This window comes from Oncorhynchus nerka, linkage group LG11, assembly GCF_034236695.1.
Source record: "Oncorhynchus nerka isolate Pitt River linkage group LG11, Oner_Uvic_2.0, whole genome shotgun sequence".
In the NCBI taxonomy this organism is placed as follows: domain Eukaryota; kingdom Metazoa; phylum Chordata; class Actinopteri; order Salmoniformes; family Salmonidae; genus Oncorhynchus; species Oncorhynchus nerka.
Window position 1 is genome coordinate 71,885,387 of NC_088406.1, and position 20,205 is coordinate 71,905,591.

Below are 20,205 nucleotides of genomic sequence, written 5' to 3' on the forward strand. Positions count from 1 at the left end.
ACTGGCTTAGGCTAAATGTCAACGCCATGGTGATGCAGTTTAAAACGAGCGCTTCATTTGTGCAACCTGGAGCAAATCAAACACTAGGACACCCTATGTGAAGCCTACCATCTGTATGTGGCAGCTCTTACCAGATAACAGGCCTAGGTGTAAACAGCGGAGGGGTCCATCTCCAACAAATCTGGAGGTTAACCTCTATTGTATAAAAACAACTATATCCATTCTGGATACAGTTGAACCTTTCCTCCCCAACACGTTTAACTAAAGCAGGAAAACATGCTTTGACAACATGCCATGACACCCTGAGTTAATGTCTCCACAGCCTACACTATCTGGAGAAGTCAGGACACCATTTTGTTACAGCAGTGTCACGTCAGCAGTGAGAAATCACTTCAAGGCCTGATTCAGTGTTGAATTCATTTATTGCCGTCACAGGGAGAAAAATCTGAATTTGTGGTTGGTTATGACATAGCCTATTCTTTGACTCCCAAGCATTGAAGACATTCCTTTAAGCTTAACCTTCAGTGTCAGAGCAGCAGAAAGACAAAACAAACAGAATCCATGGTTTGGTGGGGGAAGACAGCTGTTGGCCATTATAGGCTATAGGATAATGTGGTGACATCCCAAACAAGTATATGCTTCCCCATGCAAGCATTCCTTTAAAAAAGGTCCAAAGGACAGCCGTAAAAAAAAAAAAAAGATGCATTCTTTAACAGATAAGAGAGGAGTGCTTTGAAGTACTCAGCTGAACAGAGGAAGACACTGGAGGGAGCTAGACATGAGCCACACTGAACTCTAGATATGATAGCGATCTCAGGTTTTACTATCATGACAAAGTATATTAGTGCACAAAGGAAGGGCGTAGTGTGGATGGATGTACTTCAGATATCCCTGTGCTTAAAAATGGCCACTTGGTCATCCAACTGGTTTCACACTTTTCTGACCTGTTCCTTTCCATTCCATGTGGACTGTTCCATGAAAGTCCCGTTTCCTCTCCGCTCTTTCTCTGGTGAGGGTTCAAGGACACGGTACACAGTTCAGTTAGAGAATGCACATGGGAGGGTGATGTCATCGGAATTCAACAGTTCAGTTGACATTTGCTTGATTAGCCCCATGTGTGGTGTGTCCTCACCTTGACTCCGTCCCATTGATTCTTACTCTGGTTACAGCTGCAGTGCTGTCACTAACTGAATCAGTCCCTCTGTCCATATTCCTCTTTCCCTCCCAGAAGGGTGGGTACTAGCAGAGACAGGAAGAAAGCAGCTAGCTCAACCATTACATAACACCCTTCACCCTAGCATTCTTACATCATTTGTAATACCCGAAATGGTGGAAAAACAAACCTGGCAACTGCACATGTTGTGGTATCCAGGGGTGTATAACTTCAAGACAATTGCACAGAGCAGCTGCCGGCACACATCAATGAGATCTCAGCGGAGCAACAAAACGTGACAGGCAAGAGGTCTGTATTTAATAGATCCCAGAGATAACGGTTATCCTACAGTGGCAGAACAAATACCAAGACACCCGAACTTCCGCCTAAGGAAAATACATCTTGTTCCTGGTCCTAGCCATACTGCCTTTTAAAAAGGCAAGGCATTTCAGTAAAACTAACAAATCATTTCAGTTAAACTGGGAACTAGACTTTCAGCCCCACCACTTGTCCGTGTAAAAACCAGAGACCCTGCTTGACTGTGTGAGTCATGATGCCACAACCTTGCATTAATCTCATATCGTGAGCCAAGTTTCAAGAGGAAAAACATGAAGGGGCCAAGCTTAGCCAGGGTTCCATCTTTGGTGAGGTGCTCTAGTCTACAGTACAGCAGAACTGACCTATCAGCATCCAGCCTTGCGTGAAAGACAACTGAAGTACAAATGGTGGGACATGTTAAATGTTTGTTGCTGGCCTCGGTCCTGGTCAGATACAGCCTAGTCTAGAAGATCAAAGGTCGGGTACTCTTTAAAGGCTGTGCTGTTCAAATCTAGGTGTAGTCAAGACAACAGAAATGGCCCTACACTTTATAAGGACTAGACCCGACGCTACAAAGTGGAAGAGATCGGTTCAAAGAGGCTCTACTGTAGCTTAAGTGCTGTGGAATATAATAGTGTTATGGATGCATGTTTGTGTTTACACAGAGCTGGGCAGTATACCGTATTTAACAATCTACCAGTATTGATGCACGGAACGATGAGTTTTTACTTTAACTTCTATAAGCGGTATTTGAATGTTAGGTCTGTTAAATGTGATACGCCATGTGTAATGTCCATTTTTATTGTTCACTTTGCTACTCGAGTCGTCCACCTCCACTCCCTCTATGCCACTTCCCATAGACCTAGCCCTGCCGTCACTCAAGGGGCACATTTGTTGTTCTTTGACCACAACACTTTGTGTTCAGTCTGTACGGCAAATGCAGCACTGTTGATAACGATGCAGTTTTCACAAGCGTTCTATAAAATTACACTATTCGTTTCTCTTACGTCTGCAAACAGCTAGCTTGTCTTTTCTTAGCAAGTTAGGACTAAATTGTGTTAGTCACTAATGCTAATCGCTAGTTAGCTGGCTACTGAGTCAGCGCAAATGTAATTGGCTATATAGCCTGATAATAACAGTGATGGCATAGACCTATATCAGCATGTTTGTGCAAAAGTATCTAAATCAAAAGAGGAATACCAGAAGCATGAATATGTTAGCTACGTGAAGTAGCTAAAAGAAAACATTCAATGAAGCCAAAGATTATAGGGTCCCCTAGGAAACACTTACCCTGTCACAATACCTCCTCCCTGGCATTTACATTTGTCGTCATGTCAAACACTATTGAAAGAGCCTATTATATTCTAACCATAGAATAACCATTCTATTTCCATGTAGGGCTGGACGGTATATCGCATTTTATGATATACCGGTATTGATGCAGGGACCGGTTTGGGTTTTTAACTACCTTCAATACTGGTATTTGAATGTTTGGTTTATTTAAAATGTGAGACGCCATGTGTAATGTCAATTTTTCATAGTTTACTTCGCTACTTGAGTCATATCTCTCCGCTTTTCTCAGACCTAGCTACGCACCCGTCACTCAAGGAGTGCATTTGATGTTCCTCAACCACGAGACTTGCGTTCAGTCTGCAGTTGTCACTGCTTCTTAATATAAATACACTAGCATTCTACAATGACACTATAAGTTTGTTTCTTACATCAACACAGCTAGTTTGTCTTTTCTTAGCAAGTTGCCCTAAATCTTGCGAGATGTTAATTGTTAACCGCTAATGCTAATAGCTAGCTAAATAATGTACTGAGTAAGAGCAAACGTAGCTAGCTAATACAGCCTGATAATACCAACCTGAAATCAGCATGTTGTTTGTGCAACAGTATCTTCTAAATCAAAGAGGAATATGCGAAGCAAGAATGTTAACTACATGTAGCTAAGAGAAAACATACAATGTAGCCAAAGCTTACAGGGTCCACTAGGAAACACCTACATTCGTACCCTGTCACTCCTTCCTGACATTTTAATTCGTTGTCATCTCAGAAACTATTCAAAGTGCCCACTATTACATTCTAACTTTATAATTTAGAATAGTCATTCTATTTCAGTGATTCCAACAGCTTTGCACTAATTATTTTGCCCATATCGTGCAGCCCTACGTGGCAGTGTGGAAATTCTCAATTGGGCAGAGGTGTAAAGTACTTAGGTTGTTTTTTTTGGCATCTGTACTTTCCCATTTTTTATTTGACAACTTTTACTAAAGATAAATGTACTTTTTACTCCATACATGTTCCCTGACACCTAAAAGTACTCATTACATTTTGAATGCTTAGCAGGACAGGAAAATTGCTCCAATTCCCACACTTATCAAGAGAACATCCCCGGTCATCTGCTGCCTCTGGTCTGGAGGACTCACTAAACACAATGCTTTGTTTGTAAATTATGTCACTGTTGGAGTGTGCCCCTGGCCATCCGTACATTAAACAAACACAAAACAAATTAAGGAAATGATGCCATCTGGTTTGCTTAATATAAGTAATTTGAAGAAGTACATTTTATCAATTACATTTACTTTTGATACTTAAGTATATTTCAAAATACTTTTACTCAAGTAGTATTTTACTCTGACTTTCACTGTCATTTTCTATTAACATATATTTACTTTTACTCAAGTATGACAATTGGGTACTTTTTCCACCACTACAATAGAGTGCAGTAATTATAAAAAAGTTTTGGTTGAAGTTGAATTGAACAGTATAAAACAAATCAGAATGGAGAAAGACTTATGTGATGCCACCCTAGGATCACTCACTATTCACGAAGCACCCTAGGATCACTCACTATTCACGAAGCACCCTAGGATCACTCACTATTCACGAAGCACCCTAGGATCACTCACTATTCACGAAGCACCCTAGGATCACTCACTATTCACGAAGCACCCTAGGATCACTCACTATTCACGAAGCACCCTAGGATCACTCACTACTCATGAAGCAAATGTAGAACTTGTATTAAACAACTAAAAATAGTGCTATAATATTTTGGCCATATCACCCAGCCCTACACTTAGCCTCACTTAATAAACATTCAGCAGCATAATCTGACTGCTTATTCATGCTTCATTCAACCCCACCCTGCAGCGCACTGCAACCGGTTCCATGTTTGTGCTGGACCTTCAGTACCACACTAGTGTACAACCTGTTGCTCATGACGTGATAGTTTTCCCTCAGAGCAGCAGAGTTAATACAACCACATCAACCAAGCCAGTTCAGGTCCGGACACAAACACCCCGTAAAGTCCCATAGTGAAGTCAATGAAGCCATGACAATCTAGTAGGACTAATACGCATTGACGCATCCCTTTAAAAGTTTCCTGGATTGCTAATGCGACTCACTCCATGCACAGCTGTTCTGAAGGAGGAGTGGCAAACATAAGCAGCCTAGTGAAACTGGGGAGTGTGGTGGCGAAGCTGAAAAATAAATCAGTGCATCTTAAGTGTTGAAGTGACCTCAACTCAGACTGTAGCAGGGCGGGTGAATCATTAATACATTTGCCTCACATAGTAGATGTATTCATGATATTTTTCTTCGCAAAGCTGAATTTTCTGAGATGGTATTCCCAAGTATGCTCGTTTTTGGATACTGTAATGGTTGGCCCACTGTGTAGCTGCAAACTACTGTACTTCCTAACTGTGCTGCCATCCTGTTAGAAGGTAACAGATTATTTTATTACAATGGTTAAATTGGATTTTCATTGTGTTCAATGGTGTTATTTGCCCCCTAGTGGCGCTTTCTGGTACTTAGAAAGACAACGCAAACGGGAAATTCAGAATTTGTTTTGCACGCATAGAAGCAGCTACAAACAACGCTACGGTGCAGGTCTTTCAATGTAGTTATTTCTTGTCACGCTTCAGCCTTGGAAAAATATTTGTTTGTAAGTTCGATTCAAGTATTTAGCTAATGATGATAATCTTGTTATTGATAGAGTTTCTTACATATCAATGTTGGTTGCATTTACTCACAAATTGCAATGCCTTTAATGTATGTCGTTAGCTGTATTACTTTGCTCATGCGTCATGCAAACGAATTGTAAAATATACAATACTGTAGTTTTGTTACTGTTTCTAGTGTAATATGCTTTGTTATTCTACATATATGGTTATACATTATTAGAGTAATGAAAGGAGCAATTACAATTTCAGAGTGAGTGGGATGCCCCTCTTCCACAGAAAAAGAAGAGGAATGGAACATGTGGAAGGAATCTTTGATGGAGTTGGAACATATGAATATACAGCGGACCTACATCCCAGTCTCCTTGTCTACCACTCAAAGAAGAGAGCTACACATCTTCTCGGATGCCTCTACAGTAGCCATAGGAGCGGTAGCCTACCTGAGAGTTATTGACTCGGAAGGTCAATGCCATGTTGGATTTGTCATGGGGAAATCAAAATTGGCCCCTCGTCCGGCCCACACTATCCCACGCCTAGAACTGTGTGCGGCTTTGCTAGCTGTTGAGATGTATGAACTGATCAAAGACGAAATTGACATTGATATACATGCAGCCAAGTTCTACACAGACAGTAAGATAGTTCTCGGTTACATCCACAATGTCACCAAAATATTCTATTTATGTTGCCAATAGGATAACTCGCATCAGGAAGTCTACCCATCCAGATCAGTGGTGCTATATAAACACTGGCAGCAATCCAGCAGACCATGCAACCAGGCCCATACTTGCTGCGCTCTTAAAACACACTAGTTGGTTCTCAGGTCCACCGTTCCTGACCCAAACAAACTCGAGTAAGCCTGAGAACATCAATTTTGACCTTGTAGAGCCTCACACAGATGCAGAGATTCGACCAGACGTCACTGTCTTTGCTTCTAAAGTTTCTGGAGCTCAACTCGGCTCTCATCGCTTTGAGAGGTTCTCAAGCTGGAAAACTCTCAATCGAGCCACAGCACAACTCATTCATGTTGCAAGATCCTTCCATGAAGGTGCAGACAACACTAGCTGCAGAGGCTGGCATGACTGTAATAAACCATGCGGTACAAGTGAGTTGTCACAAGCCAAAACAGCAATCATTCACTGTGTGCAACATGAAGCCTTCAGAGAGGAATTCAAATGCATTGAAAAAGGAAAAGAGTTCCCAAAGCAAAGTACACTCAAAAAGCTGAACCCAGTGATTGATGAGGATGGGTTGCTGAGGGTGGGAGGCCGCTTATCCTCCGCCGACATGTTACAAGACGAAAAACATCCTCTCATCCCACGGACACATCATGTTGCCACTCTGCTGGTAAGACATTATCACGAGCAAGTGGCTCACCAAGGCCGTCATTTTTCAGATGGAGCTATTCGAGCAGCAGGCTTCTGGATTATTGGGAGCAAACGTCTGGTCTCTGGTATCATTCACAAGTGTGTCACCTGCCGCAAGGTTAGAGGAAGGTTAGTTGACCAAAAAATGGCTGACTTGCCTGCAGACAGACTCACATCTGAACCACCATTCACCAGCGTTGGACTTGATGTGTTTGGACCATGGAATGTCATAACTCGTCGCACTAGAGGTGGTAGTGCAGACGCCAAGCGCTGGGCGGTGCTCTTTACATGTATGTCTACTAGAGCAGTCCATATCGAGCTTATCGAATCCATGTCCACATCCAGCTTCATCAACGCGCTGAGGCGTTTTTTCGCTATCCGTGGTCCAGCAAAAGTGCTAAGGTCTGATCGAGGTACAAACTATAGGTGCCTGCAGGGAACTGGGTATCGACACAAATGACTCAGAACTGACTAAATACCTCTCAGATAAGGGATGTACTTGGATATTTAATCCTCCACACTCGTCTCATATGGGTGGTTCTTGGGAGAGACTCATTGGGGTTGCCAGACGTATTCTTGATGCTATGCTGTTTCAGACGGGCTCCACTCGTCTCACACATGAGGTCTTGAGCACTCTTATGTCTGAAGTTATGGCAATAATCAATGTGAGACCCTTAGTGTCAGTATCAACCGACCCTGACATGCCTACCATTCTCACACCCTCAATGTTACTTACACAAAAGACCAGCGCTACCTCAGCCCCTTCTGGATAATTCAGCATGAAAGACCTTCATGGAAAACAGTGGAAGCAAGTCCAGTGTCTCGCTGACACCTTTTGGAAAAGGTGGAGACAGGAGTACCTGACAACGCTGCAGAGACGCAGAAAATGGACAGCAGAAAAGCCAAATGTAAAAGTGGGAGATGTTGTCTTATTGAAAGACAGTCAGGCACACAGAAATGACTGGCCAGTCGGGCTTGTGGTGAAAACCTTTCCCAGTACTGACAAAAAGGTTAGGAAAGTAGAACTAAAAATTGTCAAGCAAGGAGCTGCTAAGGTGTTTCTGAGACCAATCTCAGAGATTGTTGTTCTTCTTTCTGAAGCATCCTAGAGACAAAAGATAAAAATAGAAAGGACAGTATTTGTTTCTTGATATGTTTTATTTCATAGTGGCACAATTTCATTATACCAGGCGGGGAGTGTGCTGCCATCCTGTTAGAAGGTAGATTATTTTATTACAATGGTTAAATTGGATTTTCATTGTGTTCAATGGTGTTATTTGCCCCCTAGTGGCGCTTTCTGGTACTTAGAAAGACAACGCAAACGGGAAGTTCAGAATTTGTTTTGCACGCATAGAAGCAGCTACAAACAACGCTACGGTGCAGGTCTTTCAATGTAGTTATTTCTTGTCACGCTTCAGCCTTGGAAAAATATTTGTTTGTAAGTTCGATTCAAGCATTTAGCTAATGATGATAATCTTGTTATTGATAGAGTTTCTTACATATCAATGTTGGTTGCATTTACTCACAAATTGCAATGCCTTTAATGTATGTCGTTAGCTGTATTACTTTGCTCATGCTAATACTGTAGTTTTGTTACTGTTTCTAGTGTAATATGCTTTGTTATTCTACATAGATGGTTATACATTATTAGAGTAATGAAAGGAGCAATTACCATATGGTTAACAATTAGCTATATGGTTTGGCATCATGCCAGATGCATGGTACCTTAGCGCGTGCTTTGTATTTATGCTACTTCAAATGTTTAATGTACAGCTACAGTATGTCGGTGTGAATTGAACACTAAAGTATATTCTTTTCTGTATTTTGCAGTTTCACAACATAAACGTTTTCAATATATTCATTCAAGAAAAGTCACGCCTTGGGAGTTTTATTGAAGACTTAGTTGTTAGCTATCTGTCTAGTTTTGCATGGGAACGCAACTCAAGGGCAGAATACTAACTCTACCAACTTAAAAATAACTATCCACTAGTCTAGTCCTTGTAGTAGGCAGAGTAAAGCCTAACTCCTTTACCCCTTTGGGTAGAAAGTATCAAAACAATAGCAACTAGAACAGCCAACGCAAAGAATCTTACTACAATGATACATTAAAATACCTGTTTGGAGCAGATGTTTTTCTGTAGAAGAGTCATTAACATTTGGTTGTATATGCTCAACAAAGTGCACGCTGTGTTCATTGTGAGCACTGTTTGTTAGGATTACTACAGAGGGGTATACTACAAACAGGATCAAGGAGTTAGCCAGCTTATCTGATGTGCCACTTGGGTCAGCTGTCATCAACAGGCAGAGCTAGAGAGCGGCTGGGCCCAGGGCCTCATGGGCCAATTAACTGTTTACATGGCCATGCCTTTCCCAATCCTTCCTGTTCCACTCGCCCATCTTTCCAGTCAGAAGCCAAACTCTGTTCCATTCACAGGCACAACCATTTTCCTCTGGAGGCCACACTCGTTCCACCTCTCTCTAGTTTGTTCAGAGTTCAACCCCTCCTCCCCCCCTTCAATCTTCCATAGTATTACCCTTCATGACAACAGCAGCATTACCCAATTTCTACCCTCAGGGTTCTTTAACATCAAAACATGTCTACACCTTTTATTTTTTTAAAGGTCAGCAGAGGAATTTATCCCAAGAAATTCCAGGAGCTCCTTGGGAGTTACTTTTGTCTCCCAGCCCCTGTACATCCAATAGACAACTACGACAGGATCTTAATTTGAGGACTCTAACTTTCACTCTGACTGGTCAAACTAGTTGCATAGGCTGAGTGAGAATTCCCTGTCCTTGTGTCCACATTTCTAGACCTCTGCATTTTATTAATGGGAGAGGCATAGGGAGAGTCTTCAAGTGGATATGGCGCGTCTGGTTTTACCCTGAAGGTAACCTTCAGAGTCAGGCACTTGAAACACTGGTTTTAATCAATTCATTAATAAAAAAAAAGGTACAGGAGTTCAGAGCGACCCAAGGGAAGGAGGGTGGAGCCTTCAGCAAACTGAAACACCTGCACCATAAAAGGGACTCCTGAGTGTCATGACCATGATCAAACCCAGGTAATATACACTGGTATCAGTTTCATAAAATAACCTCGTGTTTTGTTTAGAATGGTACTAGACGGATGGAAAAAGTTCCTCCTGCATGACCTCACATCTGTGTTGTGATTTTAATGAAAGATTGTGATGTGGCTCTTTGGCAGAATCAGTAATACGATTATAGGGGAGCGAGCCGGAGCAGCTTGCCAGACCGAATCATGCCCGTACACTCACTCTGGCCTGCCTGCCAACACCCAGCAAAAGCTGCAAAACCTCTTGGCTTGTTTATTTATTTATTTTTTTACAGGGAAAATTATGTGGGGGAAGGAAAAGACAAAACATCTTAATTTGTGAGTGGTCATCAGTTGACCAGAGGAAGTCAAGCTGTTGCCATGGTGTACTGAACATAGCCCGTCCGTCACATCAGCACAAACTGATTGCCTGGTTTAGTTCCACATGACAGCTTGATACTTCCTTCCTCAATGTCCTCATCCAAAAAAAAAAGTTTAAAAAAAGAGGAATGAGGTAGGGCTGGGCGATATGGTGTAAAAATCATAACTAATGAGCAATTCATGATACAGTAAGTTAGGCCTGCCCAACCCTCTTCCTGGAGCTCTACAGTCCTATGGGTTCAGTCCAACCCTAATTTAACACACCTGATTCTACTAATTAGCTGCTCAACAAGCGCTTAACTAGCTGAATCAGCTATGCTAAATTAGGGTTGGACTGAAGATCTCCACAAAGAGGGTTAGGCAGCCCTGTGTAACAGTATAACTTTAGACCCTCCCCTCTCCCATACCCGGGCTCGAACCAGGGACCCTCTGCACACAGTCACCCACGAAGCATCGTTACCCAGAGCAAGTGACGTCACCGATTGAAATGCGCGCACCACCGCTAACTAGCTAGCCATTTCACATCCGTTACACCTGCACTAAGTGTACAAAACATTAGGAAAACCTTCCCAATATTGAATTGCACCCCCTTTTGCCCTCGGGACAGCCTCAAAATGCATTCCACAAGGATGCTGGCCCATGTTGACTCCAATGCTTCCCACAGTTGTCCGGATGTCCTTTGGGTGGGCGACCATTGACACACATGGGGAAACTGTTGAGCATGAAAAACCCAGCAGCGTTGCAGTTCTTGACACTCAAACTGGTACGCTTGGCACCTACTACCATAGTCCTTTCAAAGGCATTTAAATATTTTGGTCTTGCCCATTCACCTGCTGAATGGCACATACACAAGCCATGTATCAAGGCTTAAAAACCCTTATTTAAAACAGGTCTCCTCCCGTTCATTTACACTGACTGAAGTGGATTCTCTTTTTTGTTCTAAGTAAGTTTTGTTGCACAATTAATGCTCAATGCACACTGTATTTCAAACAGCCTGGGATAATCTATGCATTTAAGGTTTGTTAAATTATATCTAGGCTAAATATAAGCCTTCAACCTTAAGATACACTAATAATTACATTTTATAAAAATAGTTTAAAGTGCTTTTTGGAATAATCATTTCTCTGGTTCTCAAGTTTATGAAAATGCCCTTTGTTACTAAATTTACCAGAACCATGCACAACCACCAATGACCAACTTCTGTTAGCAGCCATTATAAAATATGAGCGCATATCAAACACTCAAGCATAAGACCACCTGCTATTGGAGGGGTAAGCAACCCTGTTCCTGTAGTGCCACAGGTACTGAGAGATTTTGTTCCAACTAGGCACCACACCTGGCCAGAGGGGAAAAAAAGTACTCAATTGTCATGGTTGAGTAAAAATACAAAGTAAAAGCTATACATCAAATGTATGCATCAAAAGCTAATTTCCTTTATTTTTTACAGCCAGGGGAACACCAACATAAATGCTTCCTTTGTAAATTATGTTTAAATGAGTCCACCAGATTAGAGGAAGTAGGGATGACCAGAGAAGTGTGTGAATTGGACCTTTTTCCTGTCCTGCTAAGCATACAAATTGTAACTAGTACTTGTGTCTAGGGAAATGTATGGTGTAAAAAGTTAATTTCCTTTAATAATGTAGTCAAATATAAATAGTAAATAACCCCAAAAACAACTTTAGTACTTGAGTAAAAATTGTTTACCAAATTGATCAGTTCAGTAATTGTCTAAATTCAACCCACCTGGTCTTCAGGGTTAGTTTAATCAAAAACATGAAGTATTTGCAGCACTCCAGGACCAGGGTTGCCTACCCCTGTGCTAGTGAGTAGCCAGCTAATCTTTATATTTAAAGTCTTGCCAACTTGGATCTATTTGCTTGCTAACAAGGTATAACAGTAGAACTGTTATGAATACACCGTCCTAACATAGCCTGTTCGCTTTGTTTAGCTCAAGTGTCCTTCCTGGGTAAGATGCTCATTTCTCTGAATGAGAATGAGTTGCCAATGCCTTATATAATGTGTATTTCTATGCTCATCTAGAACACATAAGTCTAAAATGCTGCTAGCGGTACCGCAATTCTGCGTGCGAAAAAACTGAGCATCATTTTCCAAAATCATGTTCATTGACACACCCCATTTTAGTAGTGTCTGCTTAACATTTTGAGAGTAGAGACATAAGGGCATTGTTAAAGGTCAAGCTCTCCTCTATTACAGTAAAATAATGTCTTGTTTCAGTTTCAATATGACTGATTATGTTGTATAAATCTGAAATGCAAATAGAGTTGAAACTGCTTGTTGTCAGAGGAAGAATATGCTCTTTCATTGTTGTGTGGCAGGAGAGGTGCTTGGTGTCAGTGTGAGTGGAAAGGTGCACACAGCAGTGAAGGAGACGAGACCAAAAAGACAAACCCCCATAAAAATTAAAACAAATAACCTTGATTTTTGCCACAGGCATTTGGAACATTGCGCTAAAACATTAGACATCTCACCCAGCCCTAATAGAAGACACTTATCAGAAATCAAGACTGAGTTTTATTGGGTAATACTTCTCACAAGAAAAGCTCCCGTGGAGATTACAGGATGTTCTTTGAAAAGCAGACATTCTCAATTATGACCAATGAGAGACTAAACCCTAACATAACTTTTCATTATTAAAAATTTAAAATAAGTGACTGACATGTTGAGTTGGTTGGGTAACAGGGGCTACGGAGCATGCAGACTTATGGAGGAAACCACTCTTGAAACAGGAGCACATGCTCTGGCCCTTCCCTCTAGTGGGCACTTCCATGTAACAGGCTAGCTCCCTGGCCAAAGGCCCTGTTTGCACGTTTCCGTCCCCCCCAAAAATCTAAGACTTTCTGTTGCGGGACATCCCCGCAGGCATAGGACTGAAAATAGTGGCCCAGGGCCAAAGCTGGACCAGCGTAACTTGGAAACTTGTGGAATTCCCTGGGTCTTGCTCTTGAAGATCCTACAGCAGCGACTGGCCCAAGAGAGTGCAACATTCCTCATCCCTAGTCCCTACCTTATTCAAACTTCAGGCTTCATCTAGCCTGGTTTCAGATCTGTTTGTGCTGTATAGCCAACTCCTACAGATCTGGGACCAGGCTACAGTTCATCACATGATATTTATACAGGTAGTGACACCAAATCTCTGGATGTTAACTGAAGATTAGTGTAATGCTGAATCTGCCCTTTGACAAAATAACTTTTAATGTTGCCATGAAGCCAATGGGAGGCTCACATGCCGTGAGGATTATATGCCAGAGAGCCAGAGTCAATTTCTCCGGTCAACATGGTCTGATTTCAAAGGTGATAAATGACGATCATCTCACTGAATCACAGCCAAGCCTCTTTTCAACCACAAAACCAAAGAGGCTAAAGGCAGATAAAACAAAGTCAAACAAGTACAGCCAATTGCTGAGACATTTTACTCTGATCTCAGACTGTAGGCAGGTTTCCATTGACCATGGTATATATATATATTCGACAAAAGCAATGTCGCAATTTTTTTTTTAACTAAAAACGGCAGATCTGAGAACTTATTAATTAATGCGCAATTTGCCTAAATGGGTAATGGAAACACTTTAACCACTGCATTTTTGAAAATTGGTTCTTGAGAGAGAAAAAAATGCTAAGGTGTGATGTCATTACATCCAGCTGTTTTTAGTCAACAGACAAGATAGTTAAATGGAATCTCACCCTAGCAGGAATTGTCACATCCATTTTCTATGCAAATTTACTAAATGTCATCAACAAACAAAAAATAAATGGAAACTGGACAAGTTAATGGAAACATAGCTAGTGAGGGATTATGGGTTAGCTGACAACGTCACAAAAACAATGCACACGCTTCAAATGGGGCAGAGGTTTGAGTTGTTGCGATTCTGGATGGCCAGGTAGCTACCAAGAATGACGAGAAACTGCCATGTGGTCAATCATAAGTGACTCATTTCAGCTAGTTATGTCTATTCTTGACGATTTGACACATTTCATGTCAATGCTAACATGGCAACAATTTTAAAAAATGCTAGCTAGCCAACCAACAACGGCAATGACGTATTTGAGACATATATTTGCTCAAGGAGCACTTATGTTTTCAATAAACATTGAAGACGAAATATAGTTTACATGTTAACAACAATCTAAGCCAACCGTCTGTTTTGCCCCATAGTGCGCACGCGTCGATTGTTGTGGAAAAACAGCCAACCCGTCTAGTCAGTGTACTCTGTCTCACTAGACCTAGCAGCTGTCAGTAGATGCTCTGCTGTGTCTTAAACACAGTTGTTCTAAGTCAATGTAATGAGAACTTGGTGTTGGCTCATGGCTGTGACTTCACGCAGAGAAGTGAGTGAGTGCACAAAGCTGACACTGTATATACTGGAGCAGCTTAGAGATGTAAGAGACTAGTAGACACCACATGCCACTTTACGCGGGCACAGACTCCACCGATCCCATCTAATTTATCGCTTAATAAGGACATAAAACCAGGTACACACTGCTACCTAAAATAAACGCTGTTCTTGATCTCAGACAAAGATGATCTTGACCCTCTGTTCAACCACAATCATATGTCTAGCTAGCTAACTAGGCTAAGGCTAGTGTAGAGCAGCCATACAGTAAGCACATTAGGAAATAGGCAAGGCCTACAAGTCAAAGTTGATGCACAGCCAACTGCCTGCCACATGAGTTTATTTTTTAGAAATAGTTTGTCATTTAGAAGACGTCCTTATCCTGGTTGAATTATAGGAGCAATTAGGGTTAAACGCCTTGCTCAACGGGACAGCTACAGATGTTTCAGCTCGGGGATTCAAGCCAGCAACCTTTGTTATTGGCCCAACACCCTTAACCTCTAGGCTACCTGCTGCCGTTTTTCCTCTTGGCAGTTGAGTAATGTCATGATTTGGTAGACATCTACAACACTAATAACCTAGCCTATTTCTGTTCATTTCCATGAAATAAAGCACAGTAGCCTCTTCACTGATTTGACATTCTAAAGGGGTTGTCACGCACTGAAGACGTAGATGTCGATTAAGGTAGCCCCCCTGCACCCCTCTGGTTCAGAGGGGTTGAGGTAAATGAGTTAGACACATTTCAGTTCAAGGCATTCAGTTGTACAACTAGGTATCTCCCTTTCATCAAGTAGAATATTAAATCTGCTCTGCTTGTGGTCTTTAGTCTCAACAAATGTCTTCCAAAGACTGACTCTTACTAGGGGCCTACTCAGAATCCAGACAGTAAACAGATTTCAACAATACTCAAATGTATTGAACTTAGTAGGAAATAAACTAAATGTAATTAACATTTATTAATTTGCCCAAGTTATTTACATTTTTACATTTAAGTCATTTAGCAGACGCTCTTATCCAGAGCGACTTACAAATTGGATTCATTGGTCATGAACAAACTGAATCAGTGATTTGTATTTTGCACACGTATGCCTACAGTACACTGTAGCCATTGGCAATGAGGCTAATTATAACTGTCTTCTGGTAGAGATGGAAAGACAAGAACCTTTAAAATTAAATTTTAACAAAAAAACATGTCATTCTGCCAGAAAGGCACAGGCTATCATGATTATTTGCATCAATCCAGTTGACATTTGTTTAGCAAATTCTGAAATGTAAGGGCTACAGAAACATTGATAAAAAAACACTCTGGCTGGTGCTCACCTGCAATACAAGGTAACTTCACCAAAAATAATACATTTATTATATTTCACAGATCAAATGTAGTGTCTTGATGTGGTTTAAGCATTGAGGACTTACAACATCCAATTGTTTTTCCAATAAAAATGTACATTTACTTAAGTGTTATTTTTAGGACGAAAACAAGGAAAGCAGAAACCTGGAGAAACAAAACTGAGAAAAATAAAAAACGATTTTAGAGCCCGATGTTACCAGCAAAAGATAGGCCCACTGCAACACAAGGCCTGCCAAACATACATCCACTGAGCCCCCTGCAGAGAGCCAGCCTAGCAGGGTGATGCTCCATGTGGAAGCAAAGGGTGTGTGCTACCTGCATAATGAAATAAGCTCACCTTTCCATTCTAGAACCTTCAAGTCTTTGGCATAACAATAGGGTACATGCCTAAACAGACAAGTCAATGTTTATTTTCTTACAGTGGGAGTGTGGCCTACTGCAAATTAACATCGGAAACACTATTTTTAGTCCGCTGCACTGAAGGTTAAGAGGTTGACCTGAGCTATTCTGGGCTGCATCACCGATTGTAGTGAACCGATAAACTCTTAAGCTCATCACTGGCTTCTAATGAGACCAGTAGAGTACCAGTTGCACTAGGAAGGGACAATCAATTGTCAAAGCAAGCAAGCAATCTCTCCTGGCCTGAACAACTAATTGTGTGGGCTACCTACAGCTACACTACTCTGCATTGTATTGAAGCTCACATGCAATGTGAATAACAGAGGTGGTTCTATTCCAAACAGTTCGTCTGAGACTGCCCCAGAGAGTCCCACTGCACATGTTGGTCCCTGATAACTCCCAAAATGGCCTGCTAAACAGAGGCCCGTCAGTGAAAGTCACGTTACTCTTTATTTTTAGAAATATTCTGTTTCTTCTCTGGCTTTTCCAGATGTGACATTCAATCTCTTTGCACCTAGAAAAACGAGAGATGAAAGTAGACCAGGGTTTTGAGTGTAATGAAAACACATTGGCATGCCTTGCTAGAAATCCTTGACTTATAAATGACAAGGAAACCTCTGAGGCTTGCAGTGGGCTAAAAGCAGTAGTTAAATCAACTAAGTGACTAAATTAAGTTAACCGGTTTGCCTGACAGATATCAGTGGTGTCTTCAGGGCTTTGTTCCAGCAATGACCAGGTAGCTGATTGCCTCAACTAACTTGTATGTTGACTCTGTACTGGTACCCCCTGTATATAGCCTTGTTATTTTATTGTGTTAAAATATTTATTAATAAACTAAAGTGACTATTTATTTTACTGCATTGTTGGTTAACGGCTTATAAATAAGGATTTTACTGTAAGGTTGTATTGAGTGGATGTGACAAATAACACTTGATATTACCTATTAGTTTACAAGGCACCTGACCAATTTGACAGACCCAACCCACTGGGCTAGAATGCATGGAGATTAGGATATTTGCTCAGGTGAAGGAGTGCTCACAAATCAATCCATGATGACGGCAACTTATGTTTCAACCTTGTCACACACCCATAGGTCATTTGGATAGGTTATTGCCTCAATTCAAGGAAAACCCTTGTCATTTTTGCAAAGTATTCCACATGAATCATGTTCTGGTCTCTAGACAATGGGTGAATGTTAACATCTGGGGATTTTGAAAGTTCATGCACAACAAATTGGGTTGTCAACAGACCTCACCTGTCAGCAATGTGTTCCAGTTTATTGAATAATGAAGGTATTGTTTCCAGAACTGACTACTGGTCCGTGTACAAAATGTTGAACACAGCTGTTTAGAGAAACAAACCTTTGGTAGCTATAAACAAAGTTTAGGGCGATTGGACACAGCTGGTTTCAAGCAAAGAGTGAGCCATAACGTTATAACCTTAACCATATAGCTTGCACAGTCCAAGAGGCAAAATTCAAACTGCATAGGGAGAGACCTGTCAACTAGCCAGATAGTAAACAACTCAATTTAACCATCCCAGGGCAATAAACTCAACTGCATAAAAACTCACGTTTTGTGGCATTGATGAGATTCTTTCCATCCTTGTAGAGTTCCTTGATGAATCTGTTGGTTTTGTCCAACTCTGCCTCGTGTGACTTTATTTTTTCCCTGAAAACGGGACTATCCAGGTAGCATTCGCTAAACTCCAACGGGTGTAATCCCATGTCTTTAACGTTAGCTAGATGGCTAGGTCAGTTAGTTAGCATAAGAAGCTGTAAAACTGCTTTATAAAAAATAAAAAACACGCGCTACCTAGTTAGCCACCAACAACAAGTTGCTTGGGTGTCAAGCGGAAAAAAAAGTATATTCAACCAACTAAAAAATATATTTTTAGGGTGAGCAACTAGCTTCTGCTGTTGAAAAGGAGCATTGCATTCCTAATTTAGCAACTATTTTTGTTAGAGCGTGTTCAAGAGTAACAGCAAACCATTATTTAGGTCGGAAAAACTCATGTGTCTTGTGTCAATCCAAGTTGGCGTCCAATATAGACATTCAATTGACAGTCGAAAGGAGAAACTCCTATTTGACAAGTAGGCGTTGAGCTCAAGCCCTCCTCCCCTGACGCGGGATAGGGCGTTTATCCAATTGGCTTCCACCCACCTTCTGATCAATTCATACATTTGCCAACAATGTAAAATATTTACATTTTCTACAAAATACTTACTTATAAAACATCTAGCCGGTGACCGTTTTTATTATAATATTTCAGACGCTCTAATTTGATTTTCTTCACTCAGAACATCCACAACTTTACACAATGGAATCACGGAAGATATCTTTGTTCCTACCCGTACTTATTTACTCAGTGGACATGTGCCGTAGTTCTTATTATACCTAAGACACTACAGTATAAAGATAGGCAGAAACTGCTACATCAATAGAAATCCCCGATCACGCTTTGTAGGCTAGGTAAACTCATGAGTAGAACGCGTCATTGGGTATAACGGTCGTTTCGCGCCAAACTGCGCATGTTCAGGCCGTCAGGGACTTCTTCGACATAAAGTAGTTTTTGACAAAAATGAAGACGTGTCCGTTTGTCACGTTCACGAGGTTAGAGTAAACATGTTCAACTACTTGAGACATTGTCTTCCATCTAGGTTGTGCCTAGATTCGAGAAGATTAACAGCTTAGGAATCATTTTTCACTTCTCTTATTTATTTCTCAAAACTCAAACGGCCTGGTCTCTTGGTCTGCTTCGCAAGCGTTCCCGGAAGTCTGGCGATGTTGCGTCTCTGGGTTTAGAAACTCTTCTTATTCTTTACTGTCAGTGGTCTTTAGCTAACGGCGCTATCAGATGTTGCTAGCTCTACCTTTTATACTGTTAATGTCATCATCGTTTATAGCGTTACTATTGTATTTAAATGCATGATTGTGTGATACATGTATAGTAAGTTATCAACATCACTGAAAATGAAGTTTTACACAATCTTCTGGCTATAGTTAGCTAGTTAACATACGTAGCTAAGTTAGCGACTAGTTCTGAAAATAATACCCAGTAGTTAGCTAGTGATATTGCATGATGAACACAGCACTGCTAGTTAGTTACACTCTTGTATAATTTGTTGTGGCATTTTGCACCGATAGTCTAGACTTGTATAATTATAACGTTAGCTTGCTAGCTCGTGTATTGTGGTTACAACCAAAATATCTGCTGCACACTTACAACCACAGCAACACAACACCTATTGATAATGATATTGTAGCTAGTTATGTAGTTATCAAACTAAACTGCTCATCAGTGTGATGAATGTTGTGTGGCTATGCGTTTATGTTTCTGTGTGTTCCTAACATATGTGGTCTCCTAACTCCCTGTGTGATAGGAATGCCCAACACCAGCACCAGGCCTAAACGTGGCAGACGGAACCGTCGGGTGCCCAGGGAGGACCCTGCCAGGAATGAGCTGGTGTCCAGGTCACTGGAGAGTGCCCAGCAGTGTCTGTTCAACCAAGACTATGGGACTGCCTTTGTCCACTACCTTCTCGTCCTCAACCTGGCTCCTGTGTTGAAGGACTTTGCCAGTGTGGGTAGCAAAGGAAACCCTGTAGGCAAGGGCTCTCCAACCCTGTTCCTGGAGTGCTACCCTCCTGTAGGTTGTAACTAACCTGATTTAATTTATCAATCAGCTAATTATTAGAATCAGGTGTGCTATATTAGGGATGGAGCGAAAACCTACAGGACGGTATCTCTCCAGGAACAGGGTTGTAGAGCCCTGCTGTCGGCTATACACCATTCAGCCTGTCTGACAATTGACATTCCCTTTGAACTTTCAGATGTGTTTTTATTAGATTTGTATTTGTTTTCACATACAGCA

At 41.3% G+C, this 20,205-nt stretch overlaps 2 protein-coding genes and 1 long non-coding RNA gene across 6 annotated transcripts in view; 1 reads left to right on the forward strand and 2 right to left on the reverse strand.

Moving 5' to 3' along the window:
• LOC115137497 (rho GTPase-activating protein 10-like) overlaps positions 1–18,399 on the reverse strand; it is a 64,855-nt gene extending 46,456 nt beyond the window's left edge. The window contains exon 1 of one of the 2 annotated variants that reach the window (XM_029673823.2): positions 17,905–18,398. In XM_029673823.2, coding sequence (XP_029529683.1) covers positions 17,905–18,058 — 154 coding nt within the window. In that variant the 5' untranslated portion in view covers positions 18,059–18,398. Of the gene's footprint in view, positions 1–17,904 lie in introns of both variants that reach the window. The other variant, XM_029673824.2, reaches the window with a different exon arrangement.
• LOC115137498 (uncharacterized) lies at positions 404–3,526 on the reverse strand. 3 transcript variants are annotated; one of them, XR_003864812.2, is made up of 4 exons: positions 3,339–3,526; positions 1,344–1,464; positions 1,133–1,239; positions 404–1,006 (listed from the first exon to the last, which is right to left on the reverse strand). It is a non-coding gene; the product is annotated as an uncharacterized LOC115137498 (long non-coding RNA). The 3 variants fall into 3 exon arrangements; XR_010465171.1 differs by lacking the exon at positions 1,344–1,464 and having other exon boundaries at positions 3,339–3,516; XR_003864811.2 differs by lacking the exon at positions 3,339–3,526 and having other exon boundaries at positions 1,344–3,327.
• Positions 18,400–19,138: 739 nt separating the features above from the next.
• LOC135573934 (protein arginine N-methyltransferase 9-like) lies at positions 19,139–20,199 on the forward strand. Its single transcript, XM_065024142.1, has 2 exons — positions 19,139–19,281; positions 19,715–20,199. The coding sequence occupies exons 1-2, from the start codon at positions 19,275–19,277 to the stop codon at positions 19,993–19,995; spliced, it is 288 nt and encodes a 95-aa protein (XP_064880214.1). The 5' UTR covers positions 19,139–19,274; the 3' UTR covers positions 19,996–20,199.
• The last annotated feature ends 6 nt before the right edge of the window (positions 20,200–20,205 follow it).